Source organism: Mus pahari, chromosome 11 (assembly GCF_900095145.1).
Source record: "Mus pahari chromosome 11, PAHARI_EIJ_v1.1, whole genome shotgun sequence".
NCBI lineage: Eukaryota > Metazoa > Chordata > Mammalia > Rodentia > Muridae > Mus > Mus pahari.
The window spans coordinates 35,424,288-35,448,875 of record NC_034600.1 but is presented as its reverse complement, the minus strand read 5'-3'; the positions used below and the strand labels follow the sequence as shown (position 1 = coordinate 35,448,875).

Below are 24,588 nucleotides of genomic sequence, written 5' to 3'. Positions count from 1 at the left end.
AGTTGTGCCAGCACCATTTGTTGAAAATGCTGTCTCTTTTCCACTGGATGATTTTAGCTCCCTTGTCAAAGATCAAATGACCATAGGTGTGTGGGTTCATTTCTGGATCTTCAATTCTATTCCATTGGTCTACCTGTCTGTCACTATACCAATGCCATGCACTTTTTATCACAATTGTACTACAATTGCTCTGTAGTACAGCTTTAGATCAGGCATGGTAATTCCACCAGAGATTCTTTTATCATTGAGAAGAATTTTTGCTATCCTAGGTTTTTTGTTATTTCAGATGAATTTGCAAATTGCCCTTTCTAATTTGTTGAAGAATTGATTTGGAATTTTGATGGGGATTGCATTGAATCTGTAGATTGCTTTTTTTCCCATTTTTTCTAAGACCAGTAGATAAAAGAAAGGAATGGAAATTTTATAGAAATAGAGATAACCAGAGCAATTTTCTTAATGATTAAACAGGTAAGAATTTAATGAAATTATTGCTAACTAAAACCCTGAGAAGACCGATGGAGAGATGGCTCAGTACTTCAGCTCCTAAGTCTGCTTAAGACTTAATATTTAAGACTAGCTGCTGTCAGAGGTCTGGGGTTCAGTTCCAGGCACCTGCATGGCAGTACACAATCATCAGTAACTCCACTTCCGGAAGATCCTGTGCTGCCTTCTGGCCTTCATGGTCACCAAGCATGAATGTGGCATGCAGACATACATGCAGGCAAAGCATACATACAATTATAAAAAGATAGGTATTTCTTAGGTGAGTAAACTAATGTAGATAACTCTATTTAATCTTTAGAAAGTGTGATTTGAAGAAGTTACGATGTTTCTGAGTCTTATTTTTTTTTCTTTTTCCAATTTTTTTTATTAGGTATTTTCTTCATTTACATTTCAAATGCTATCCCAAAGTCCCCTATACCCTCCCCTCCACCCTGCTCCCCTACCCACCCACTCCTACTTCTTGGCCCTGGTGTTCCTTTGTACTGGGGCATATAAATTTTGCAAGACCAAGGGGCCTCTCTTCCCAATGATGGCCTACTAGGCCATCTTCTGCTACATATGCAGCTAGAGACACGAGCTCTGGGGGTACTGGTTAGTTCATAGTGTTGTTCCACCTATAGGGTTGCAGACTCCTTCAGCTCTTTGGCTACTTTCTCTAGCTCCTCCATTGGGGGCCCTGTGTTCCATCCAATAGCTGACTGTGAGCATCCACTTTTGTGTTTGCCAGGCACTGGCATAGCCTCACAAGAGACAGCTATATCAGGGTCCTTTCAGCAAAATCTTGCTGGCATATGCAATAGTGTCTGTGTTTGGTGGCTGATTATGGGATGGATCCCCGGGTGGGGCAGTCTCTGGATGGTCCATCCTTTCGTCTCATTTCTGAGTCTTATAATGCACCTTTCAGTATAACAACAGCACCAACAATGTGTAGTTTAAAAAAAAAAAAAAAATCCGGGCGTGATGGCGCACACCTTTATTCCCAGCAGTGGGGAGGCAGAGGTAGGCAGATTTCTGAGTTCAAGGCCAGCCTGGTCTACAGAATGAGTTCTAGGACAGCCAGGGCTACACAGAGAAACCCTGTCTCGAAAAAACCAAAAAACCAAAAACCAAAAAAAAAAAAAAACCAATGTGTAGTTTTCAGAATATGAGCAAATGATTGAAAGCATTGGCGGGAGGAGCTCAGTCTCAGATGTGGCCTTCAATGACACAGGCCTTCTTTTCTTGTTGAAAGATGGTCATATCCTTTGAAAAACCCAAAGATCTGTAATTACAGATTTAATCTTGGGTTTAAAATATAAAATTGTTACAAAGTAAGGAAAAGAAAGCAAAAGGCAACAGATTTTCAGTTTTCTTAGGGGATGTCCTATGCTTCTGTCATACTTAACTAGTGTTTTCCTTCTCAGTGATTCTGGTCTCAGAGAAGGCATTCTAAGGAAGACCATATATCATTTATGCTTCATATTTGTGACTAGAAATTACATTTTTTATATATAAATAATTTCTGAAAATCGCTTAGATATTTACTTAGAGTAAAATATGTTATTTCACGTATTGAACTTAAAGGAGACTGCACAGACAGTGCTAGAACTTCTATCTGCAGGCCTGTATTTTTTGTACATTAGTAAGTTAATTTTCTATCAGGAGAAATGGAAGCGGCAAAAGAGAGCTCTCACTGGTACCTAGGCTTCTCAGCCCCAGCAGTGCTGGCCTTTGGGATTGGCAATTCTGTGTTGCATGAACAGTCCTTTGGGCTTTAGGATGCTTAGCAGTCTTCTTGCCATCTTGTACAAGATGCCAGTAGTATTTCCCAGTTTTCCCAGTTTTGATAACCAAAAATATTTGAAAATGTTGATAAATGCCCTCAGGGTGCAGAATTGCTACTCTTCTCTTTCCCCCAGTTGAAAGACATTGGTATGTATTAAACTTTTTATTTTTATTTTAAAAACAATAATTTATAATTGATAATTATGGAGATTAAAAAAAAAACAAACTCACCAAAACTAAACCACCATTGTCTCTGTAGAAACATATAGTGTTTTTTAAAATTTATTTTATTAGATATTTTCTTCATTTACATTTCAAATGCTATCCCAAATGTCCCCTATACACTCCCCCTGCCCTGCTCCCCTGCCCACTCACTCCCACTTCTTGGCCCTGGCCTTCCCCTGTATGGGGCATATAAAGTTTGCAAGACCAAGGGACCTCTCTTCCCAATGATGGCCGACTAGGCCATCTTCTGCTACATATGCAGATATAGTGCTTGAAAAATGATTGTTTCATAAGAAGTGGAGAGGAAAGGTTTTGGTTTAAAAGCCAATTTAGCATTCTGGAAATTAAATCTGTGGCTCTTTTTGTATATTAACAGTGATAATTAAAGTGATACTAACTTTTAGAACTTGATATATTATTTTTCAGCCTACTATGACAACACCATTTTTCATAGAGTTGTACCTGGCTTTATAGTCCAAGGTGGAGATCCCACAGGCACTGGAACTGGTGGAGAATCTGTCTATGGAGCCCCATTCAAGGTCAGATCAATTTACTGTATTGTAGGTCAGCTTGCAGTGCTTCTTCAAAAGTGATCGTGTCCTACAAGAATGTCTCATGTAATATACAAAGTCAGTGGAGTTAAAGTTATTCAGAGATCACAACAAATACTACCTACAGAGCAGTCTTTCTGATTTCATTTATGGGAAGCCTTTGTGCTGAAGGTCTAGAAGGCAAATGTCAAGTTATTTGTCTATCTGGTTCCTAGTGAGATGTCCTGTGTTCAGATCTTAAGGCTAATATATTAAAGAAAAACAGCTTCTGATGCTTAAAAGACACTGATTGTGCTAGATAGGTGTGTCATAGATGATTCCAGTTTTCAGTCTGAGGGGACGTTCTAAGTAGCTCTCAGAATACAGAAAGCCACTGAGAAACAGTAGCTGTTTCTGCTAAGACAGACTCATGCCATCTCTGAGAAGAGTCAACTCAGGATGGTTTAGAACTTTTAAAAACACAGTGAAATCACATTAATACACTTATGGAAGATTCTCTGAATTGAAAAACAAGAAGAAACCCATCGCTTCATAGCATGTACAACAATAGCTGGCAGCTTTACAGTGGGTCGAAGATGGGTTTCTTGGGAAAACTGCGGTTTTAAGGGATGGAGGATCCTGAGGTGAGTAGGAAAGTGAGACGTAGGCTCTGACTCCCTTGGAGCAGCGTCCTCCCTCTGTAAGTATCTCCCAGAAGTAGTTATGGGGCTGGATATATTTGGAACATACAAGCTGCAGACTTCAGGTTTAAGAGCATTGAACAGATAGTACATTTGGATTTGATTGTACTTCAAAATCAGTTAAATAAAGCTTCAGTATTTTTGATTAGAAATTGTCTGAGCCTTGCTGGTCTGCCTGATTGAATATGAAGGGTGTTATGACTTGAGAACAGTCCCTAAATCTCTTTGTTCTTGCAGGATGAGTTTCACTCGCGGTTGCGTTTTAATAGGAGAGGACTGGTTGCCATGGCAAATGCCGGTCCACATGATAATGGCAGCCAGTTTTTCTTTACTCTGGGCCGAGCAGATGAACTTAACAATAAGCACACCATCTTTGGAAAGGTTAGTGGAAAGGCTTGGTTTTGGTTTTATGTGATTCTTCAAGCTTCTGTGGTACCTACAATTAACTTATAATGGAGGCCTTTAAAATGTTGTACTTGTTTACTTACTATTTTCAAAAAAACGAGGGAGTATGTTCCTGCTATGAAGAACTGTAAAGAGATGCCCGAACTGTGTGCGCTTCACATCAGTTATTTGTCATGGTCTCAATATGTGTTTTAAAGTCATAGTAGTGATATTAGCTACTTATGGCCACTTAGCCAGTGTTGTTTTACACATTTTCTTTCTTTCTTTCCTTTTTTGGGGAGGGTGTGGGGGGGAGCAGGGCAGGATTTCTCTGTGTAGTTCTTGGCTGTCCTGGAACTTGTTCTGTAGACCAGGCTGGTCTTGAACTCAGAGACCCTCCTGAGTGGCAGGCATGCACCATCATACCTGGCTACTTTACAGGAAAACAAAACAAAACAAAACAGCCAACAATATTTTTGTAGTTTAAAGTTTACCAATGATGAACTTTCTTAAATATAAAGTGGAAGTTGCGTTAGAATTTATAATTTTACCAGAAGCATTACTTTGGATAGTGTCCATTGAATCCTGCCCACGTTTAACAGCAAATGAGAGAGGTGATCTCACAGAATTTTCAGTAGTTCTCTTTAAAGAATGATCTTGAATGCATCTTCCTCTCATCCTCTTCCCATCTCTGTGTCTCTTTATTTAAATCTTAGACCTAGATGGTCCATCCTTTCGTCTTAGCTCCAAACTTTGTCTCTGCCACTTCTTTCATGGGTATTTTATTCCCTATTTTGGGGAGGAATGAAGTATCCACATGTTGGTCTTCCTTATTCTTGATTTTCTTGTGTTTTGGAGATTGTATCTTGGATATTCTAGGATTCTGGTCTAATATCCGTCCACTTATCAGTGAGTGCATATCAAGTGAGTTCTTTTGTGATTGGGTTACCTCACTCAGGATGATAGGAAACGCCAGGGCCAAGAAGTGGGAGTGGGTGGGCAGGGGAGCAGGGTGGGGGGAAGGTATAGGGGACATTCGGGATAGCATTTGAAATGTAAATGAAGAAAATATCTAATAAAATAAGTTAAAAAAAAAAAAACCAAAAAAACTTAGACCTAGTTGACATGAATAGCTTGTTAGCTCCCTCTGCTGGTTCAATAAGAATTGCTTCCTTACAACCTGTGCAAAAGAGGGTTTTGATGATAAAAGGAGGGAAGCAATTTAGTAAGGTTGGACAACTGAACCTCTGAATTCGTGTCATCCCAAACTGTAGAGATGGAACCTTGTTGCTTGTTTCTTAAAGATTTATTTATTTATTGTATGTAAGTACACTGTAGCTGTCTTCAGACACTCCAGAAGAGGGAGTCAGATCTTGTTACGGATGGTTGTGAGCCATCATGTGGTTGCTGGGATTTGAACTCTGGACCTTCGGAAGAGCAGTCGGGTGCTCTTACCCACTGAGCCATCTCACCAGCCCCCTGTTGCTTGTTTCTTAAAAGCACACACTAGGAAGTAGACATTGTCCTGTTCTTGGCTGCACTCCTAACCCAGGGTTTTCTGGTAATCATGGACTTTTCCCACCTCTTTGTTTTTTCTTTTAAAGCCGGATGAGATTTGTCTTCCAATCTTGTACTGTGTTTTACAGTCTCTGTTACATAATCTAGGCGTGAGAGACGATGTATACCATACCAGTTATAAGTAGAGATGCTCCCACTGTTGGGACTGTAACTTCTTTGAGTTTCTATCCTCATATTTGTACAAGAAGGAAAATGTAATTCTCATTTCTAGGATATTTGTGTAAATTAAGTTAGCCAATAATCTGCACACTACTTATCATATTGTTAATACTTAAGCTGCTTTAAGTCCAAGTTTGTGATATTTAAATGAACTGTTACTCAGTCAGAAGGTTGACACTATGTCTAGTATTAGTGTCTGACATATACACTGGAAACATCAAAAAAGGTTTGCTAAGAGATTGAGCTAAAAAAAAAAAATTGAGTGCAGCTGTGTCTTCCAGCCTTGAATCAAGCGCACTTTACCATCATTGTTAACTGTACTTATTCTTAGTTAAAAATAAAGTTATCTTCTAATTATTTTAAAACACCTTTTTCAGAAGTCTACCATTTATTTAAAATATTTTCAAAATTCCTCTGTTTATTTAAAAGATTTACACAGATGTCTGCCATCATATTTTATGTTTTTGTTTGGTAGGTTACGGGAGATACAGTGTACAACATGCTACGCCTGACAGAAGTAGATATCGATGATGAAGAAAGACCCCGCAATCCACATAGAATCAAGAGTTGTGAGGTAGGAGCATGGCTGTGTGGCGCCATTTAAGAGGCATCCTTAAACCATTAGATAAAGGCTTTATACTGAACACCATGGCTCATTTCTTTCTATTTAATAAAGCACAGTTTCTGATTTTTTTTTTTTTTAAATTAAAGGCTTTGGATTCCAATATGGAACTTTAGATAATAATCTAAAGAATGAAAAGCTCAAGTCATAATGAATTAAAGGAATTAGGTGTCTTTGCTCAAAGACTAGGATTTTAGGTAAATTAAGAGTTATCCTTTATTGAGGAAGTGATGTAATCCTTAGGAGCATTTGATACAGAGTCCAAATGTCTGGCTTGGGCCCTTACAGTCTTCCTTCTGTAAAATAGGTATCAGGTAGAGTATCTTTGACTTGAAAAGAACATGCTGTTTGGGGCACTCAGCAATGCAGCTGAAAGTGTGTTGTCGACCGCAGCACTTTGTTGATGAGGTTTATGTCGGGAAGAAGTAGATGCTGATGTCAGAAAACTTCAGTGTCATTTTTCACTTTTTTATAAAATAAAAAATAACCTGGAATAATATCTTCAAAACACTTCTTTTCACAGGTTTTGTTTAACCCTTTTGATGATATCATTCCAAGGGAAGTTAAAAAGCCCAAGAAAGAGAAGCCAGAAGAAGAAGTCAAGAAATTGAAACCCAAAGGCACAAAGTAATCATAATAGAAAGATTTACCTTCAACTTTGCTAGTGACACTAATTTATTTAGTCAGTTTGTTTTTTGTAATGGTTGTTCACTATAGAAGGGAATGTCATTTTGAACCTGAGTGCTGACAGAATAAGCATGTTTTAAAGTGAACAGTTTTTACATTTAATGACATTATATAACTTAAGCTAAAAAAATACCATCTTATACAGCCGTATAACATGTGTTAATAAATAAATACTCAGTATTCATTATAGCTTATAACCTATAGCTGGGTTATTGAGAAATATTTACTCATTTTTAAGTTAGTATACCCTTAGTATAAAGAATTTGGGGAGGCGAGAAAACTAGAAAGGATACTTTTAATGTGTGTTATAGGAGTGCATACTTTATTTAATCTACTTTGGTACTATTCAATATAATCTTTTATAAATATTTTTAAACAAAAGTATCTCCTTCACTGTTTTGTTTTTCTTAAAGATATTGTCTTAAAATAGTAATTTATTTTTAATAAAGTTTAGTAGTTTATACCAATATTGTTTACATTAATTTTTTGTTTTATAAAAAATAATAGAGTTAGATTTCAACTTACCATTTTGCTGAATTGCAGCATCCTATTTCAGTGTTAGATTCATATAGTTCTATGTATGGGCCTGCCACACCCAGTTCTTAAGTTTATCAATCTTTTTGAGCTTTGTTTGCCCATGGCAAATATAGAGGCAGTTGTAATGAGCACAATACCTGCTTATCAGGAAGGTTAACTGAAAGGGTACATATAACACACAGAAGTATAGATGCTTAGTGTGTACTGGGCTCCAACAAGGTCAATATATTAAGCTGCATTAATAAATTGACCGATAGGAGCCAGGTACTTCAACAAACATTACTTGTCTTGTGGCAAAATCACTTTCTGTGTCAGTATGATTTTCTTTGATTCCATGATTGACTTCTTATTCTGATTCATTAATGCTGAAAGGTCATTGTCACCATGTTAGGATACAGTGTTTCCATGTTACCATCTAGCCTGATGACAAGTCTGAGTTTCTTTTATATTTCCTATTGTTTTCATTCAGAGTAAGTGTGCTAGGGATGTTATATCGACATTGCTTGCATGTAGATTTTTAAAATATTACTCAGTTGTTGCCAAATGTTTTACTTTTTCTAAAACTCGAGAGAGTACTTTAATAACTTATAGTTTCTCTTACCTGAGTTTCTGTTGTTATTTAGTTTGAAAGATCTGGGACATTTTTTTACCCATCAACTTTTTGTGTTTCTTAGTTTTAAAATATTAAAATGTATTTCTCAGGTATTAAAGTAGGTTAATCATCTGCAGTGCTCTCAGAGTTTCTCTCTCTATCTATATCTATATCTATATATATCTATATATAGATATATACATATATATAATTTTTTTTCCTTTTTTAAGAATTATTTATTTATTTTATGTATGGGTATACTGTAGCTGTCTTCAGACACACCAGAAGAGGGCATCAGATCCCATTACAGATGGTCGTGAGCCACCATGTGGTTGCTGGGAGCTGAACTCAGGTCCTCTGGAAGAGCAGTCAGTGCTCTTAACTGCTGGGGTCTTTATTTATTAATGTTTATTTTCTTTTTCTTTCTTTATTTTTTCAAGATTTATTTTATTTATATGAGTACATTGTAGCTGTCTTTAGACACACCAGAAGAGATCCTATTACAGATGGTTGTGAGCCACCATGTGGTTGCTGGGCATTGAACTCAGGACCTTTGGAAGAGCAGTCAGTGATCTTAACTGCTGAGCATCTCCCAGTCCTTAATGTTTATTTTCCTCCCGGCATTGATAGCTATCAGAAGCTTATTTCTGTCATGCGTCAGCGAGTTCATTGTGCTAATACCCGGAGTAAATCTGTGGTCATTGGTTGTGGGCACTAGGTGAAATGTTAGCAGTCTGAGGCCGAGCCCTTGGCTCCAAGGTCCTGGAACCCTCCTACTGAAGACTAATACTGTGTAAATAGAGTGCATTTCTTCTTAGGAAGTTGTGCTATTGCTTGAAAGTGAGATATTTATGAATTTTGTCTAACTTTTCTTTTGAATTTTCTTTCTTTTTCGATAGAAATTTTAGTTTACTTTCTTTTGGAGAAGAAGCTGAGGAGGAGGAGGAGGAAGTGAACCGAGTCAGTCAGGTAGCCTCTCCTTTGCCCTTTGCATGTCTCTGTCTCCTGCTTTCCTGGAGCAGCAGGTTTGCCTTCTCACTGGCGTGGCGACTGTGCATCTGAATGCTCGTAGGGCCGTTTGTGCAGATTCTGAATTGATTACCTCTCAAAGAAGCATGGCTTGTATTTATTTATTTCTAATCTTTATATTTTTTTTGTCAGTTGAAACCTGTCTTAAAGTATTTTGAATAGGTTCAAATTTATAAATAGACTTTAGTTACTATTTGTCTTTTATTTTGCTATATAATAGTGTTTGTCATTATTATAATAACAGTCAATGACTCAGTTACTTAATACTCATTTTAATGTTATTTCCATACATTGTGTTTGCTTCATTAATTCTCAATTCCTAATATAGCCCTTAGAGATAGGTATTGTTACCCTTCTTTATATAAATACTTAGATTTATTCATAAGGAAAGCAAGGTACACAATAATGCATGTGGATTACAATTATAATTGTCTAAAGTCACATACCTAGTAAGAAGCTACAGCTGGAATTAACCATGTGTCTGACTGTAGATTCTTGTATGTTTCCCCATGACCTTTTATTTTACCAACCCCTTCCAGAGACTTATGCGTCTCATCATAAAACATCTAGAAACCTTACAGGAACATTTTGCCTACATTTAGAGCAAACTGTGATATTTGTATCCAAAGAAAATCACCTGTAGAGTCTTTTGGTTCCAGATGTGTGAGCTGCATTTTTTCCCTGGAAGAGAATTAGCACTGAGACTATCACCATTATATTCTCTTGGCATTCATAGTAGAAAACTAGCAGCCTCATCCATGGGGCTCTGTGTGGATCACTGTTAGCAGTTTTCCTGGTCCATCTCTAAATGCTAGAGATATATTTGTTTAACACCCAAAATGCCATCCATTCTAGATGTCTTTTACAGTGTTTGTAGATCTGTTCTGAGTGTAATCTAATGTCTGTTGCTCATGTTATCCTGCAATTCTTTTACAAACAGTTTTTTTTTTGCTTTATTACAAAGGAAGGATGTGACTCTATTCTCACTGTATATCACTCCAGCATTGTTCTTCATAGTCTTTGCTTTAATAGCTGAATAAAGTTCTGGGCTGTGAACTCATTGGGAGTCAATTCTGTTCACTTCTGAATTGGCTTTAGAGTAGCAGGAGCTTAGACGCAGTGTCACTGAGCCCTCTTCCCACTGATGACTTTTGTGCTCAGGTTTTCTTTGTGTAGGTAAAAGTAATAATGTACCTGCTAAGGTTGTGAATAGAGATACTTTGATGCGTTATACAATCCTGAAAGATGTCGTTAAAGCTTGTATCTTAAACTAGAGCAGTATATTACCTGTTATAGCTGGTATTTTGTTCTTGAGCTTACGATCTGAATGATTTGTATTGTGATCACAGGTATTAGATAGAGGCTGCCACCCTCTTGTGCAAGCAGCCTGGAGAGCTGCTGAGAAACCTGGCCAGTGTCCTTCCTAAGGCGCAGCCTGAGCGAGCTTGGGGAACATGTGCTGCCTCCACTGGAGACTTGCAGCTCGCTTGGCCCACTTACCTATTCTGTCTGCTGTATAACAGACAAGCGAGTGGTTAAATTTGAGAAAACAAAACCACAAAAAACAGTTTGAAATTTACTGTCTTAGAGGACAGAAGTTGCTCAGACTTCAGGAGAAAAGCCAAATTTAATTTTATATTAATTTGTGTTTACTTTGTTCATGTACAGTTATTTTCAGACCATAATCTTGACTCATTCATCTTCCTTCTTTTTGGTAAAATGATACCTTGATAAGAAGAAAGAATAGGCTGAATATTAGAAGTGGTTTTAAAATTTACTCTTATTTCTAAGTGTTGAAGTAACTAGAGCCAAAGCCAAGTGAGTCCTTCTTTAGTGACAGAACAATTGGAAGTTTCAGTGCTTGCATGAAATTAAGTGTGTCTAAAAGGCTTAAAAATAATTGTTTCATTATTCACTTGCTTATCAGGTTTCTATTTTCAATGACTCCACAGTGGTAATCGTTATTCCAGAACTAGATTGCAAGTTAATAATTGTTAAGGTCTGAACTGAGGCTTTACTGTATGTGGGAGAAGAAACCTGAGTCCCCTCTGGTTTGTGGATTATCAGTGTGAGGTTACATACACTCTTTGACCTCACTCCTGTATGCCTGACAAGGTGTCTCTCCCACGTGGATTAGCTTCTCTTCATTGTTTCAGTATCTATGCTCTGCCTGATGAAAACCTCTTTGAAATCATAGAATTTTATAGCTCTAAGGGATCTAGTCCAACTTCCTTTCTTTATGGCTTTGGAAACTGAGACTCAGGTTAAGTGACTTGCCAGACTGACCTGTTTCCTTTCAGATTGGATTGCACGATAGACGGATGCCGTAATAACCATCTCTCGGGCTCAGAAAAGCGCTCTGTTGACGTTCTCATGATATTGTTACGGTGCAGGAAGAAATGCAGTCTGGGAGATAACACTGTCAGCTGGATCCATAGCTAATTGAATACTTTTTCCTAAAGGGTGCTTTCTTGTAAAATTGTAGCTGATAATTTTTTTTATATAACTCTAAGTCGAAACATAATAAGGGTACTTGAAAATTCTGCATGTTAGTCCAATAAGTCCAAAATATGTAGGACAAGACAAAATAGTTTGTATATCTTAAACTGCACTCTGGACACCCAGGCCTGGTCCTCATTTTGGTCTCGGTCTGGGAGTTCGCACACAGAATTGCTCTTAAGGCTTCATTTGCTTAGAGGAAGTCCATTCGCGTTATGGAAGATCATCCCAAAGACTGCTGATCTAAGTTAATCATTTACAAACTACACCATCTGGACCAGTGTTGCCTAAAACACTGGGCAACATGGCCAGGAGAGGTCATACGGTTAGAGGCTGTGGACCAGTGTTGTCCCTGTCAGCATGCCTCTTAGCTCTTTCTGTCTTCTTTCCCTCCAGTACTCCATCTGGTTTCTTCTATTTTGCTTCGACTCTATTTTTTAGTGTGAAGTTCCAGGTCCATGACAGTTAGTGTTCATTTCTAAGTATGCTCCTGGTTAGTTTTGACTTTCTTGCAAAGTTTCTCATGTAGAACTCACTAAGTATATTTAGTCTTGCTTTCAGCATCTAAATAAACCCTTTAGCCAAATAATGATCTTAAAGTAGGTCATTCAGGAAGAATTTGCATTAATGAGAGTCAGCCTTCCGTCCCAGTGTCTCAGACTCTACTAACTTTTCCATTCTTCCCAGTTCCGCCTCAGTAGTTTACTGCTGTGGGAAGGGGTATGGGTTTAGAATCTGCTGGCGATCTTCTATCTCCATGCCAACTCAGTTTGAAAAGTTAAGGAAACCTAGAGTGGGAGTGATTAGTCACCTTAATTTACAACTTCCTCCTGTTTTCAAATCTTACTTTAAATCACTGTGAAACAAATTTATTCTTTTTTCTTTTAGCTGTCTAAAATGAGTTTTCATTTGAGAGCTCAACAAGAACTTTTCTTTTTCCTTTTTTTCCCCTTTTTTTTTGTCCTTTTTAAATTTTAACTTTTAGACACAACTAGCCTCAAATATGCAGTCTTCCTGTTTTAAGTTTTAAAGGTTAGGATTACAGCATGCAACATTGCACCTGGGAAGAACTTTTTTTTAAAGTAATATATTTAAATTGGCATATAAAAATTATATATATTGTGTAGAACATGTGTATATACAGTAAGATGTCTGAGTTAAGCTAGTTAGTACACACCCATTTCACATACCACATACATGCTGTTGTAAGAATGTTTAAAATTTTTCTGTAGGGCAGAAGAAATGGCTAAGTGGTTAAGAGCACTTCGTCTCCCAGCAGCCACATGATAATTCACTGTTGTCTAACTACGTCCAGGTGATCTGACCTCGAGGGAATTCAGGCATGAATGTGATAAATATACATACAAACAGGCAAAACATTCATACATATCAAATAGATGATTAAAACATAAATAAAAGTAAAATCTGTGATTTTCAGGAGTATAAGAGCGCTCCTTTAATCCCAGCACTTGGGAGGCAGAGGCAGGTGGATTTCTGAGTTTGAGGCCAGCCTGGTCTACAGAGTGAGTTCCAGGACAGCCAGGGCTACACAGAGAAACCCTGTCTCAACACCCCCCCCCCAAACAAACAAACAAACAAAACAAAGAAAAACTCACTTAATATCAATTAACATTACTAATAAATAATATACAACTGCAATGGGCTTTAATTACAATCTTGTTCCTGCTATTTGTCAGTGTTATTTTCATTGTCTGTCTTGTCAATTAAGAGGCAGACACAGGTTCAGAGGCCACCTCTGGATGTGGTGTGTTACTGTATGTTAAAGGATAGTAGTGAGTATTTATCTCAATTCTTGTTTTTATCTGTGGGTCGTACAAGTTAGTCAGTTGTATGTGAATCATAGACACTTAGAGCTGGCAAGCCTCAGGCTTACTTTTAACAATGTCACTTTTTCTTGGGAACAATGATCCAAAAAAAGTATTTTTGAGCCATGAGTGGTGTTGCATGCCTAAAATCCCAGCACGAGAGATGCTGACATAGAAAGATCATGAGTTCTAGGTTAATCTGGGCTGCAAAGAGAACTCAAGGCCATCTTAGGCTAGAACTAGATGGAGATACTGTGTTTTATAAACCAAACAAATAAGTAAAGCTTAATAATTAAAGTAAATAAGTAAAAATCCTATTTTCTGTTAATAGAAGGGTTTCTGTTTCCAAAGCTTTGATTATATTCAGAAACTCGTCTTTTACTAATCATCCTATGTCCTTACTAAATTTCATGGAAATGTGTTAGCTTATCTCTTTGGAAGACCTTTCATTTCCTCCTCACAGCTGAATGGTTTGTTTCTTCCCAGAGCATGAAGGGGAGAAGTAAAAGCAGTCATGACCTGCTCAAGGATGATCCGCATCTAAGCTCTGTCCCAGCAGTTGAAAGGTTAGTGCTGTGCTGTGCTGCTATGGCCCTGAGTTCCTGCTTTTAGGCTTCTTCTCATTTACTTCATTTGTTAACAGTCAGAGTTCATAAATTAATTTTCTTAAGCCCAGCCAAAGCAATAAAATATTTTTGATAAGTGACTAATTGTAGGCTAGTCTGATTACCAGAAACTGTTTGTTGTAATAATCTCATGTTTAATTCCATAGTGCCTTGCTAACTGTCTTTTGAGTTGTTTTGTTTGGTGTCATCACTGACCATGAGAGTGCAAGGTTACTGGAAAAAGTTGCCACATTCTGGGCACATCTGCTGTACAAATTCTCACAATGTTCAGACTTGACAGAAATCTGTCTTAATTCTCTTTGTTGTCTCTGAGAGGTAGGAGGTGAATTAGTGTTAAATGTATTAATTATAATGAAATATTGGCCCGTGGCTCACACAGATAAAATACTGTTGTACTGAGGCCAACTCATCTTTAAAAAATCTTATTTCAAATTACTGTTGTTCTTTTAATATCCTTTAACATGTAGGACTTGGTCTCTTTAACCAGCATCTTTTAAGCTATAGAAAAATTGTTTTCTGTAGATTGAACAGCTTTGGTAGTAGTTGTTTAAATTAAAAAAAAAAAAAAAAAAAATCCTCTGCTAATAGAACAGCATGTTTCTCCCTCTGTTTATAAAGGGTGGCTCCATTTGAGCATGGTCCTGTCTGTTGTACAGTGCCATTCTGAGAATGCTGTGGTGAAAAAAAGAACAGTAATTCCAGAAATTAGCCTACACTTTAGATAAGTAAATCCTTTTATTAGTTTCACTTTGAAGCTAAAATGTATTTGTTTTACTTATTTTTGTAGTGAAAAAGATGATGCAACAGGAGATTTAGAAGATGTGAGTATTCATTTTAGTATTACTACAGATAAAACAATTTATAAATAGGCCAAAGTTCTACAAACAAGTTACTTTTTTAAACAAAACATAGAAGTATAATTGCAATTTTTAAAACGAAAATAATTTCTTTTACTATTAGAATATTTACTTCCAAATAGATTTGTATATTTCCCTACAGAATTGCAATCTTATATGTGAATATCTGCTCTGCTTTTTCTTTGTCACATAATGTTATGTGACTACCTTAAGCTCAAATGCTATAACTTCATTATGTTAAAAATTTAAATGTGATGCGTGAGCATCCTGCTTGCTATATGGGAAGTACATAGAGGAGTTAGTTATAATAGTACATTCCTTTTTTACACATATTCTAGAAGATTTTCTTTTAAGGTTGTAGCTTTATTACTGGCTAGCAATATTGGGAACAGAAAGAAAGGCCAGTGAGATAGCTCAGTAGTAAAGGTGATTGCTCTGGAGCCTAAGGGTGTGAGCTCAATTTCCCTACCCACAGAGGAAAGGAGACAACTGACTACACACACACACACACACACACACACACACACACACACACTAAATATATGTAGGCATAATATTTTTGTACACTGTGTAAAGTTTACCATTGGGTTATTGAAATGGTGATTTTTCTGCCCTCATATCTTATTTCAATCTGGACATGGCATTATAATGCTTATACCAAGATTCTCCTCTCTCAAGTTTGTGTAAACAATTCTTACCATTTATTATGTGAATAAATGCTGATCACCCAGTAGTTGGGCAGAATAGAGAATGAGGTGGGATATCCACTAGCTATCTACTAAGGAGAGGAAGGAGAGAGGGAGATTCAGATGCAGCTGAAGGACAGAGGAATTGGAGCCATGCAGAAGGAGTCCTAAGAGTTAAATCAATAATCATATGCAGGTATCATGGGCTGGGGCTAAAAGGTAGCCAGATTAGCATAGAAGTTTAAAGTACATCATTTAACTACCCAGGTATTGAGATACAATTTTAAATAAATCTTGGTTTCCCTGTGAAGTTATTGGGGAATTAATATAAGGTATAATTCATTGTTTATATTAAGAATAATTCATTTACCAATATATAGTAAAAAAAAAATTTTAAATCACTAGGAAAATTTTCTGTGTTATATGAACATTAATTTTTTTCAAATTTTATAAATACTGTGTTAGGATAAAGCCTATTAATGCAGACATTGCACAGTTCAAAAGAAAGTATGTAATTTAGTATGTAAAGAGATTTCCTATTTCGGTATAAAAGAGCCAGTTCCCTGATTAGCTATAGCAGAGAGAGTGAATATTTGGTTTTGTGAGAAAAATACTCCTGAAAGAGAGGAAACTGTTGTATTTTATAGAAGACTAGACATTAACTCGGTGGAGAGTACAGCATACTCTAAAGCTGAGCACAGATTAGGTTTTGTTCAGGAAATGCAAGCTGAGCTTTAACGTCTGGAGAAACTTGCTGTGAGAGCAGTGAGCAGAGGACATAAAGGAGCTGCCAGTGTCAGTGTGTCCTGATGGGACAGGTGACCAGGACAGTGACAGGAAGAGTAAGATGGGAAGTGAAGGGTGGAGGGGTCGGCAGACTTACACAGTGCCATAGCCACGGTCAGGAGTTGGTTTCACCTTAAATGTAATGAGTAGCAGTTGAAGGGTATCTATCAGTTAGGGAGAAAGGTGCTGTGGCCAACTTTGCATTTTAGAAATAGCATCATTGGCAACATTACAGATGGCCCATGAGAGGAAGCAGACTAGGGTAAAGGGAGCTATGGGGAAGTTGCTGAAGGAGGAATGCTTTGAGGAGGGAGATGAGGGAGGAGTCTGAGATAACCATAAGTTTCTGGCTTAGTGACCTTGTTAGGAAGGTACAAGAGAGAACAGGCTTGAGGGTGCGTGGTAGATGAAAATTATTAACAATTTGTATATTATGAGATGAGTTACCTTGAAGCATCTGGTTACACTAATATGGGCTGGGATATGGGTTTGCTTTTCAGTTTATGGGTAGAGTAAGGTCATTTAAGGCTCTAACCACCTTTAGATCCAAAGCTTAGGAATGATTTAGTCTATGGATCCTTTCCTCAGAAAGTGTCCTACACGCACAAACAGAATCTTATGACTTTGAAAAGGATTTGTTTTATATCTGATGAGGCCCAAACATGACAGGTCTGTGCTTAAGAATGACTTGAGTATCTTGCCAAAGGTGTAAAGTTTTTATCCATAGAGATTATTGGTTCATGAAGTCTGCAACAAGACTTAACCAAGTAATAATCTGATTGATTCTGTACTGACATTTTCTACATAGGGAAATCAATGTATAAATGTATATTCCTATGTGGGTTTTTTGTTGTTTTTGAATTTTTTTTTTTATTTTTGTTTTGTTTTGTTTTGTTTTTTGAGACAGGATCTCGACTGTCTAGTTCTGTTTTGCCTGAACTAGACTTGCTCTGTGATCAGGCTGGCTTCCAACTCTGAGAGAAAGGGTTACCTTTACCTCTGCTTCCCAACTGCTAGGATTAAAGGCAGGTGCCATTATGCCTGGGTGGATTTTATGGTTTTTTTTTTTTTAAAGATTTGTTTATTATTATACATAAGTATACTGTAGCTGTCTTCAGACACCCCAGAAGAAGACATCAGATCTCATTACAGATGGTTGTGAGCCACCATGTCGTTGCTGGGATTTAAACTCAGGACCTTCTGAACAGCAGTCAGTGCTTTTACCCACTGAACCATCTTGCCAGCCCCTGGATTTTATGTTTTTAACAAATAACTATCCAGGGAGTCTGCGAACCAGTCTTTGAAAATCACTGCTGTGGGGTTCCTAATTCTCAAGTTGGGACTGTCTCCCTGTGGCTCAGCAGCCCAAAGAAGCGCAGGAAGTAAAGCACACCGTTGCTGTAGTTCTTCTTTTTCCCCCTCTCTCCTCCAGCATTGCTGGGAGATATTTTAAAAATAAAGAGAAAATAGTAAGCCAGCTGACCAGAGCTTTAGCTGTCATGGTGTATTCTCCTTAACTGTCTGAGAAACAAAAACCATGGAAATAGTAAGTGCTATGGAAATACGAGGGAAGGGGAATATGAGGTGGGAAGGTTTTATTTATTAGTAGTATTTTAAAAAAATTCTGTGTTAATAATACAGTCAAGAAATATGTCACTAAGGGGATAGGGCAGGAAGAAAGTAGGCATTTGGATATCTAGAATAAGAGTGTTTCAGGTTAGAGAAAATGAAGGAGAGTATGTCAGGGAGAAGGTGGATAGCTCAGGTGAGTTGGGAAACTGCAAAGCTTTCTGAAGAGTAGTGATTAGTGTCTTAGATTATAGGAGCCTAAGGGGGTTTTGTTTGGTTTGGTTTTGCTGTTGTGAGGAGCACTCTGGTAGTGCTATCCCAAGGTGCTTAAGTCTCAGGTTCTTCAGTGCAGCCCTGCCTCCCTTCAGCACTCAGCCCTCACCCACCCCGCCTCTTCTTGAATCAATTCCTGGTTTTCCTGGTTGATGTTGTGTTGGTCAACTGCTTCCAGAACCACAATTTTGCTGGGATAATGATAGCACTGTGTATAGACACAAAACCCTGGGCGCTACACAGAAGAGCTGGGGGTGAGGGGGGCTAAGTATTCTTGGGATCCCATCTTATTTGCCTAGAGCAGAATTCCAAAGGGAAGAGTCTACAACCCCTTACTGGTTCAAAAGTAAACAAACCTGGCCTAGAACTCAGCGAGCATTTCAGATGAGTCTCTGGACACAGTGCCTAGACTCTACTCACTCTCAGCTTTTACAGGATGGTGAGGATGACAGTACAGAGCGTGACGGATACATAGAGGATGATGAGAAGAACCTGATGAGAGAAAGAATTGCAAAACGATTAAAGAAAGATGTAAGTGCCAGTGTGAAGTCAGCTGGAGATGGGGAGAAGAAGCCAGCAAGCCGAAGGTGAGTCAGGATGGTGCTCTGGGCATCTGTGCTCTCTTCTTCTTGTGCCTCTCTCTTTCCTAGCTGGGACCGGTACTCTATTCACTAAACTGTAAACTCACAATTGCATAATGCTTGTTAACTGCTCCAGTTGTGAAAACCAGCTGCTTCATGACCTAAAGAGACCAGAACCAAAGTAAATTTAATGTACAGTAAACAGTATATTAGCCGCATGTACGAAATTGTGTTTACTAATACCAATGAGAACATTGAGTGATTTATATGAGAGACATCTCAAAAATTTAGGTGAGTAAAATTTTTCCAAATAGTGAGTAAAGTGAGCTGAACCCATTCTTAGATGTCTTTTCAAGTCTGATAGACTAAAACCCACCTGTAATTGGCATTCAGAAATAAGTTTCAGTAATCGCAGGAAGTTCTGTCTGGTGTTAAAAGTTTGTTGGATTTTGTGACTTAACATTTTGCTCTTTTGAAATTTGACTCAGTTTAAAGCCTCCCTTCTTTCCTACATGACTCTTTATTATAAATCTAGGGTATACACCTTAAATATCACTGTATTACAAAGGCATGGTCTTTTCTTCAGTTGATGTATGCAATACAGTAGAAGTTCATAAGTAACTTTGTGTGCGTATTTCCCAGCCTCGTGTGGGAAGCTTAAGCATTGAGGCAATTCCTTTGCAGAGGTCCCTCAATATTTGCTTTGTTTAACCAAAAGTAAAAGTGAGCCCCAGAAATTTCTACTGATGACATAATTGCTGTGGTCAGAAATAGAGCTTAGAAGTTACTTTATTTCTCTTCTTTGCAGCAAATTTTCCTGAAATTCAAATAAGCACTGTTAAATAGTTTTTAATGTTTCCCCTCTTTTTTAAGGTATATATATATTTTTAAATTTTTTTTTTTTAGATTAGGCTTAAAATACTTTTTATTTTTTCATTTAAAAAAATTTAGTGGGCAAAGCTAACACTAATATGTGGATTTTTTGTTTTTTATTTTTAAACTGTGTGTTTAAATATGTATGTGTGGATATTTCTTAAATTCTGAACTCTATCTTGTTGGCTTCAATACAATTTAAAATAATTATATGTCATGTAACTAAGTTATAATTTAATACAACTGAATTTTCTATAAGAACTAGTTAAGGCTTATTTTTAATGTACTTCTCATAAATGACTAAAAATGGCTTGCCTCATGAAAAAAAAATTGCATTTTTCAATATTGTGTTCATCCTTACCATAAAGGGTTGTCTTTCAAAAATTGTCATTTGTGGTGTGGTCATGCTGTGCAGACATGACATGAATGGCTAGTGTAGGCATATGGTCTTGATCATAAGGATGCTGGGAGCACTGAGATCTTAGTAGGTGGGGAATGAATTGATTATAGTTAATGAGGAGACTGATGGATAGATGGTAGTCTGTGGCAGCCAAAATAAATAAATAAATAAACTGATGAAAGTTCTGATAAAAAAAAAAACCAATTCCTAGACTGGAGAGATGACTCAGCAGTCAAGAGCACTGACTGCTCTTCTAAAGGTCCTGAGTTCCCAGCAACCACATGGTGGCTCACAATCATCTGTAATAGGATCTGATGCCCTCTTCTGGTGTGTCTGAAGACAGTTACAATGTACTCATATAAATAAAATAAACATTTTTTTTAATTTAAACAATACTTTATTAGATATTTTCTTCATTTACAATTCAAATGCTATCCCGAAAGTCCCTTATACCCTCCTCATGCCCTGTGCCCCAACCCACCCACTCCCACTTCCTGGCCCTGGCCTTCCCCTGTGCTGGGTCATATAAATTTTGCAAGACCAAGGGGCCTCTCTTCCCGATTAGGCCATCTTCTGCTACATATGCAGCTGAGCTCAGGGGTACTGTTAGTTCATTTTGCTATTCCTCCTATGCTGTAACAGGGTTACAGACCTCTTCAGCTCCTTGGGTACTTTCTCTAGCTCCTCCATTGGGGGCCCTGTGTTCTATCCAATAGATGACTGTGAGCACCCACTTCTGTATTTGCCAGGCACTGGCATAGCCTCACAGGAGACAGCAATATCAGGGTCCTTTCAGCAAAATCTTGCTGGCATATGCAATGGTGTCTGTGTTTGGTGGTTGATTATGGTATGGATCTCCAGATGGGGGCAGTCTCTACATGGTCCTTCCTTCCATCTCAGCTCCAAACTTTGTCTTTGTAACTCCTTACATGGGTATTTTGTTCCCCATTCTAAGGAGGGATGAAGTATCCACACTTTGGTCTTCCTTCTTTTTGAGTTTCATGTGTTTTGCAAATTGTATCTTGGGTATTCTAAGATTCTGAGCTAATATCCACTTCTCAGTGAGTGCATATCATGTGTGTTACCTCACTCAGGATGGTGCCCTGCAGATCCATCCATTTGCCTAAGAATTTCATAAATTCATTGTTTTTAGTACCTGAGCAGTTTTGTAAATGTACCACATTTTCTATATCAATTCCTCTGTTGAGGGACATCTGGGTTCTTTCCAGCTTCTGGCTATTATAAATAAGGCTGCTATGAACATAGTAGAGCATGTGTCCTTATTACCAGTTGGAACATCTTCTGGATATATGCCCAGGAGAGGTATTGCTGGATCTTCCAGTAGGACTATGTCCAATATTCTGAGGAACCGCCAGACTGATCTCCAGAGTGGTTGTACAAGCTTGCAATCTCACCAATCTTAAATCTTTAAATCTTTAAAAACAAACAAACAAACAAACAAAAAAACCAGTTCCTAGTGGTCATGGTTTGTAGAAGCTATAGTCAAAGAGCAGAGTGCTAACCAATTTGATTTGTACTGATTTCATCATAGAGTCTACATTACCTCCCCAAAGCTTAGTCACCACACAAAATCATATTGAGGTGTAGACATGCAGCATCGGACAGTGGAGGGCCACTAATACTTGGTAAGGAGAGCGAAGACTGATGGACATTTGTCAGTGTCTGAGCCTGAGAGGTGGTGACTACCTTAACAGGTTCTGTCACTCCTAAAGGGAGCCTTACATGAAGGTGAAGTGTGAATCCAGGGCATGTCCCTCCTGTCACCTGAAGCTTAGTGCTTACGGTGACTTCTTACGTAGTCACGTCCTAGAAAATATCTAGTTACAAGTTTACTTTTGACACACTGTAACATACATTAAATTCTAAACTCTTATGTTTATGAGTACTTTGTACATTCACAGTATTAGGGGAAAACACCTTTTTTAAAGTACTTGTAAGTCTACTAAGGAAAGTAAATTTAGGAAAATTAATTCTCTAAAAGTGGTTTTAGATTTTAGGTAAGGACGTCACATGGTAGAAGGAAAAAAAACTGATGCCTGTAAGTTGTCCTCTGACTTCTGTATTTTAGTGGTCCTTTTAAATAAGTACATTTTTAATAAGTATGTTTATTTTTTAAGTTCCAAGTGAATATAAACATTATGAATATTGATTTTTTTTATCTTTTAAGTAAAGTAATTGGTAAATATTCCTAGCAAATATGAAGCAAACATTTATTTCTAACTACTTTTCTATTCACTCAAAGGTTTACTGTCCATATCCTTCACTCCTCTCTCAGAAAAGGCTCTATGATTAAATGAGCTAACCAGAATTTTATAGGTTCATAAAAAGCATAAACTCTCATTCCTTCTCATGTGTACCCACGGCTGGATAAAAGGTTAAAATGTGCACTTCCTCTCCTGTCCACTCACAGCTGGTTGATTATCTCTGGAAATGGAAAGCTGTAGCCTAAAGCTTAATGTAATGACTTGTGTTCACCTGTAGGTGGCACTCGGAGGCTACAAGTTAGTCATGTACAAGCCATGCCACTTCCTATTTCTAGCATTTGTGTACTGATTCAAAATAAATAGTTAAACGTTAATCTCAGGTGGAACAAGTAGATTAGTCAAATATCATTTGTTGTGATGGTTGTGGTCACTAGGAAATTACTGCCTTTTATTGTGTAATTTCTGTTATGCAGTAATAGTACCAAGAAGTAAGACACAGGTATTAAAGTTGAGGAATTGGTTAAACTTTAAATTATGAATTTGTTAAACTTTAAATTATGAAACATATAAACATATTAACATAAAGTCAAAAGTGATATCTTCATTAACTCCTGAGGGCTGGATGGAAAATAAGCTGTCACTAAATTCAGTCCCTTTCATATTCCTCTGCTGAGTTTGTAATGTTTGACTAGGGTGTCTCATAGAAATTTGAATCATTTCCCCATAGGAATTCTAGACCTCTCACAAAAACATCCTAAGTCTCAGACTTACAGATTGTGTAAGTCTTATTATATATGTTCTACTTTTGATTGATAACCACACTTAGGAAGTATAGGTTTTCCATGGTACATAAATTTTGTTTTCTTAGCAATTTTAAAAAGGTAGCCTGGTAATTAATTACATTTCAAAAAATAAAGGTAACACATTAAAAAAAGTGACAGTATAATTTAAAAGCACAAATCACATGTGCAGTCTAGCAATTAACCTAAAGCCCCCGAAGTGTGGCCTCCAAATGTCCTCATCATGTCCTCAAGACCTTACAGCCAAGATGGAACTGAGCAGTCAGAGGGCGCTGCCTCCTTTTACACTGGTGCTGTGGACCGAAGCAGGGAGTGAAAAGAGGGAAAGAAACACATACATAACTTAAATTCTCAGTAATTACTCTACATATAAGACTTGCAATTATTTCTTTGGTCTGAAGTAATAGTGGTCTAAATGTGTTTCCAGCAAACATTTTAGTTGGACAGCAGATATTAAGGTCTAACTCAGTCCTGCTTTTAATAATATCTGCATGCTTTTACTTGAACTCGATGCTGATTTTTTTATGTGTATTTCAGAACTAGCCATTCTATTCTCAACTTTAATTTCAAATATTTGTTCCTCTTACCACTAACCACTATGTAAGAGCTATTATGAAACATAATGATACAGGAGAAGTGCTTTCTATCTGCAGATGTTCGTTGTCTAATTGGTGGTGTTTGGATGCATCCCCAAGGTTCAGGTGCAGCAGCATTGAGAGATGGGTTCTTAAAGGGGTGATTGTGAGGGCCTGAGGACAGTCACACTGATTAGTGTCATTACTCAAGGGTGGGTTAGGTATCTTGGCAGTGGATACTGATAAAAGAGTTTGCCTGCCTGGTCCTCCCTCACATACTCATGCACATACATCAAGTGTGCTCTTGCTTCTTCTGTCAGTCACCTGATACACAAGAAAGGCCCTCACCAGTTACATGCTGCTTCACCTTGGACTTCTCACACTTAAGAACTAACTGTCCAGCTTCAAATATTCTGTTTTCTTAGCAAATACAAGTCATGAAAGATTAAGAATTATAGAAAGTAAGTATGACACATGCACATGTGTGTGAAGTGTCATAGGCAGAAAGTGATGTGTATTTCACACACACAAATCAAATACCAACTTAGGAAAAGCAAAAGAGGGCCAGAGGTGTGGTCCATGTCTGCAGCTCTATATTCAAGAAGGCGAGGTTGGAAACTCATGAGTTTGAGGTAGCCTGGGCTACATTGTGACAAATACTACAGTTTTTTTGTTTTGTTTTGTTTTTTTGGTTTTTTTT

At 37.6% G+C, this 24,588-nt stretch overlaps 1 protein-coding gene across 2 annotated transcripts in view; it reads left to right on the top strand.

Moving 5' to 3' along the window:
• Window positions 1–24,588, top strand: part of Cwc27 (CWC27 spliceosome associated cyclophilin) — a 171,962-nt gene that overhangs the window by 10,456 nt on the left and 136,918 nt on the right. For both annotated transcript variants that reach the window (XM_029543999.1, XM_021208253.2), the window contains 8 exons: window positions 2,920–3,032; window positions 3,962–4,105; window positions 6,321–6,419; window positions 6,991–7,094; window positions 9,183–9,252; window positions 14,124–14,203; window positions 15,051–15,084; window positions 18,870–19,021. In XM_029543999.1, the coding sequence (XP_029399859.1) occupies window positions 2,920–3,032; window positions 3,962–4,105; window positions 6,321–6,419; window positions 6,991–7,094; window positions 9,183–9,252; window positions 14,124–14,203; window positions 15,051–15,084; window positions 18,870–19,021 (796 nt within the window). The remainder of the gene's footprint in view (window positions 1–2,919; window positions 3,033–3,961; window positions 4,106–6,320; window positions 6,420–6,990; window positions 7,095–9,182; window positions 9,253–14,123; window positions 14,204–15,050; window positions 15,085–18,869; window positions 19,022–24,588) is intronic.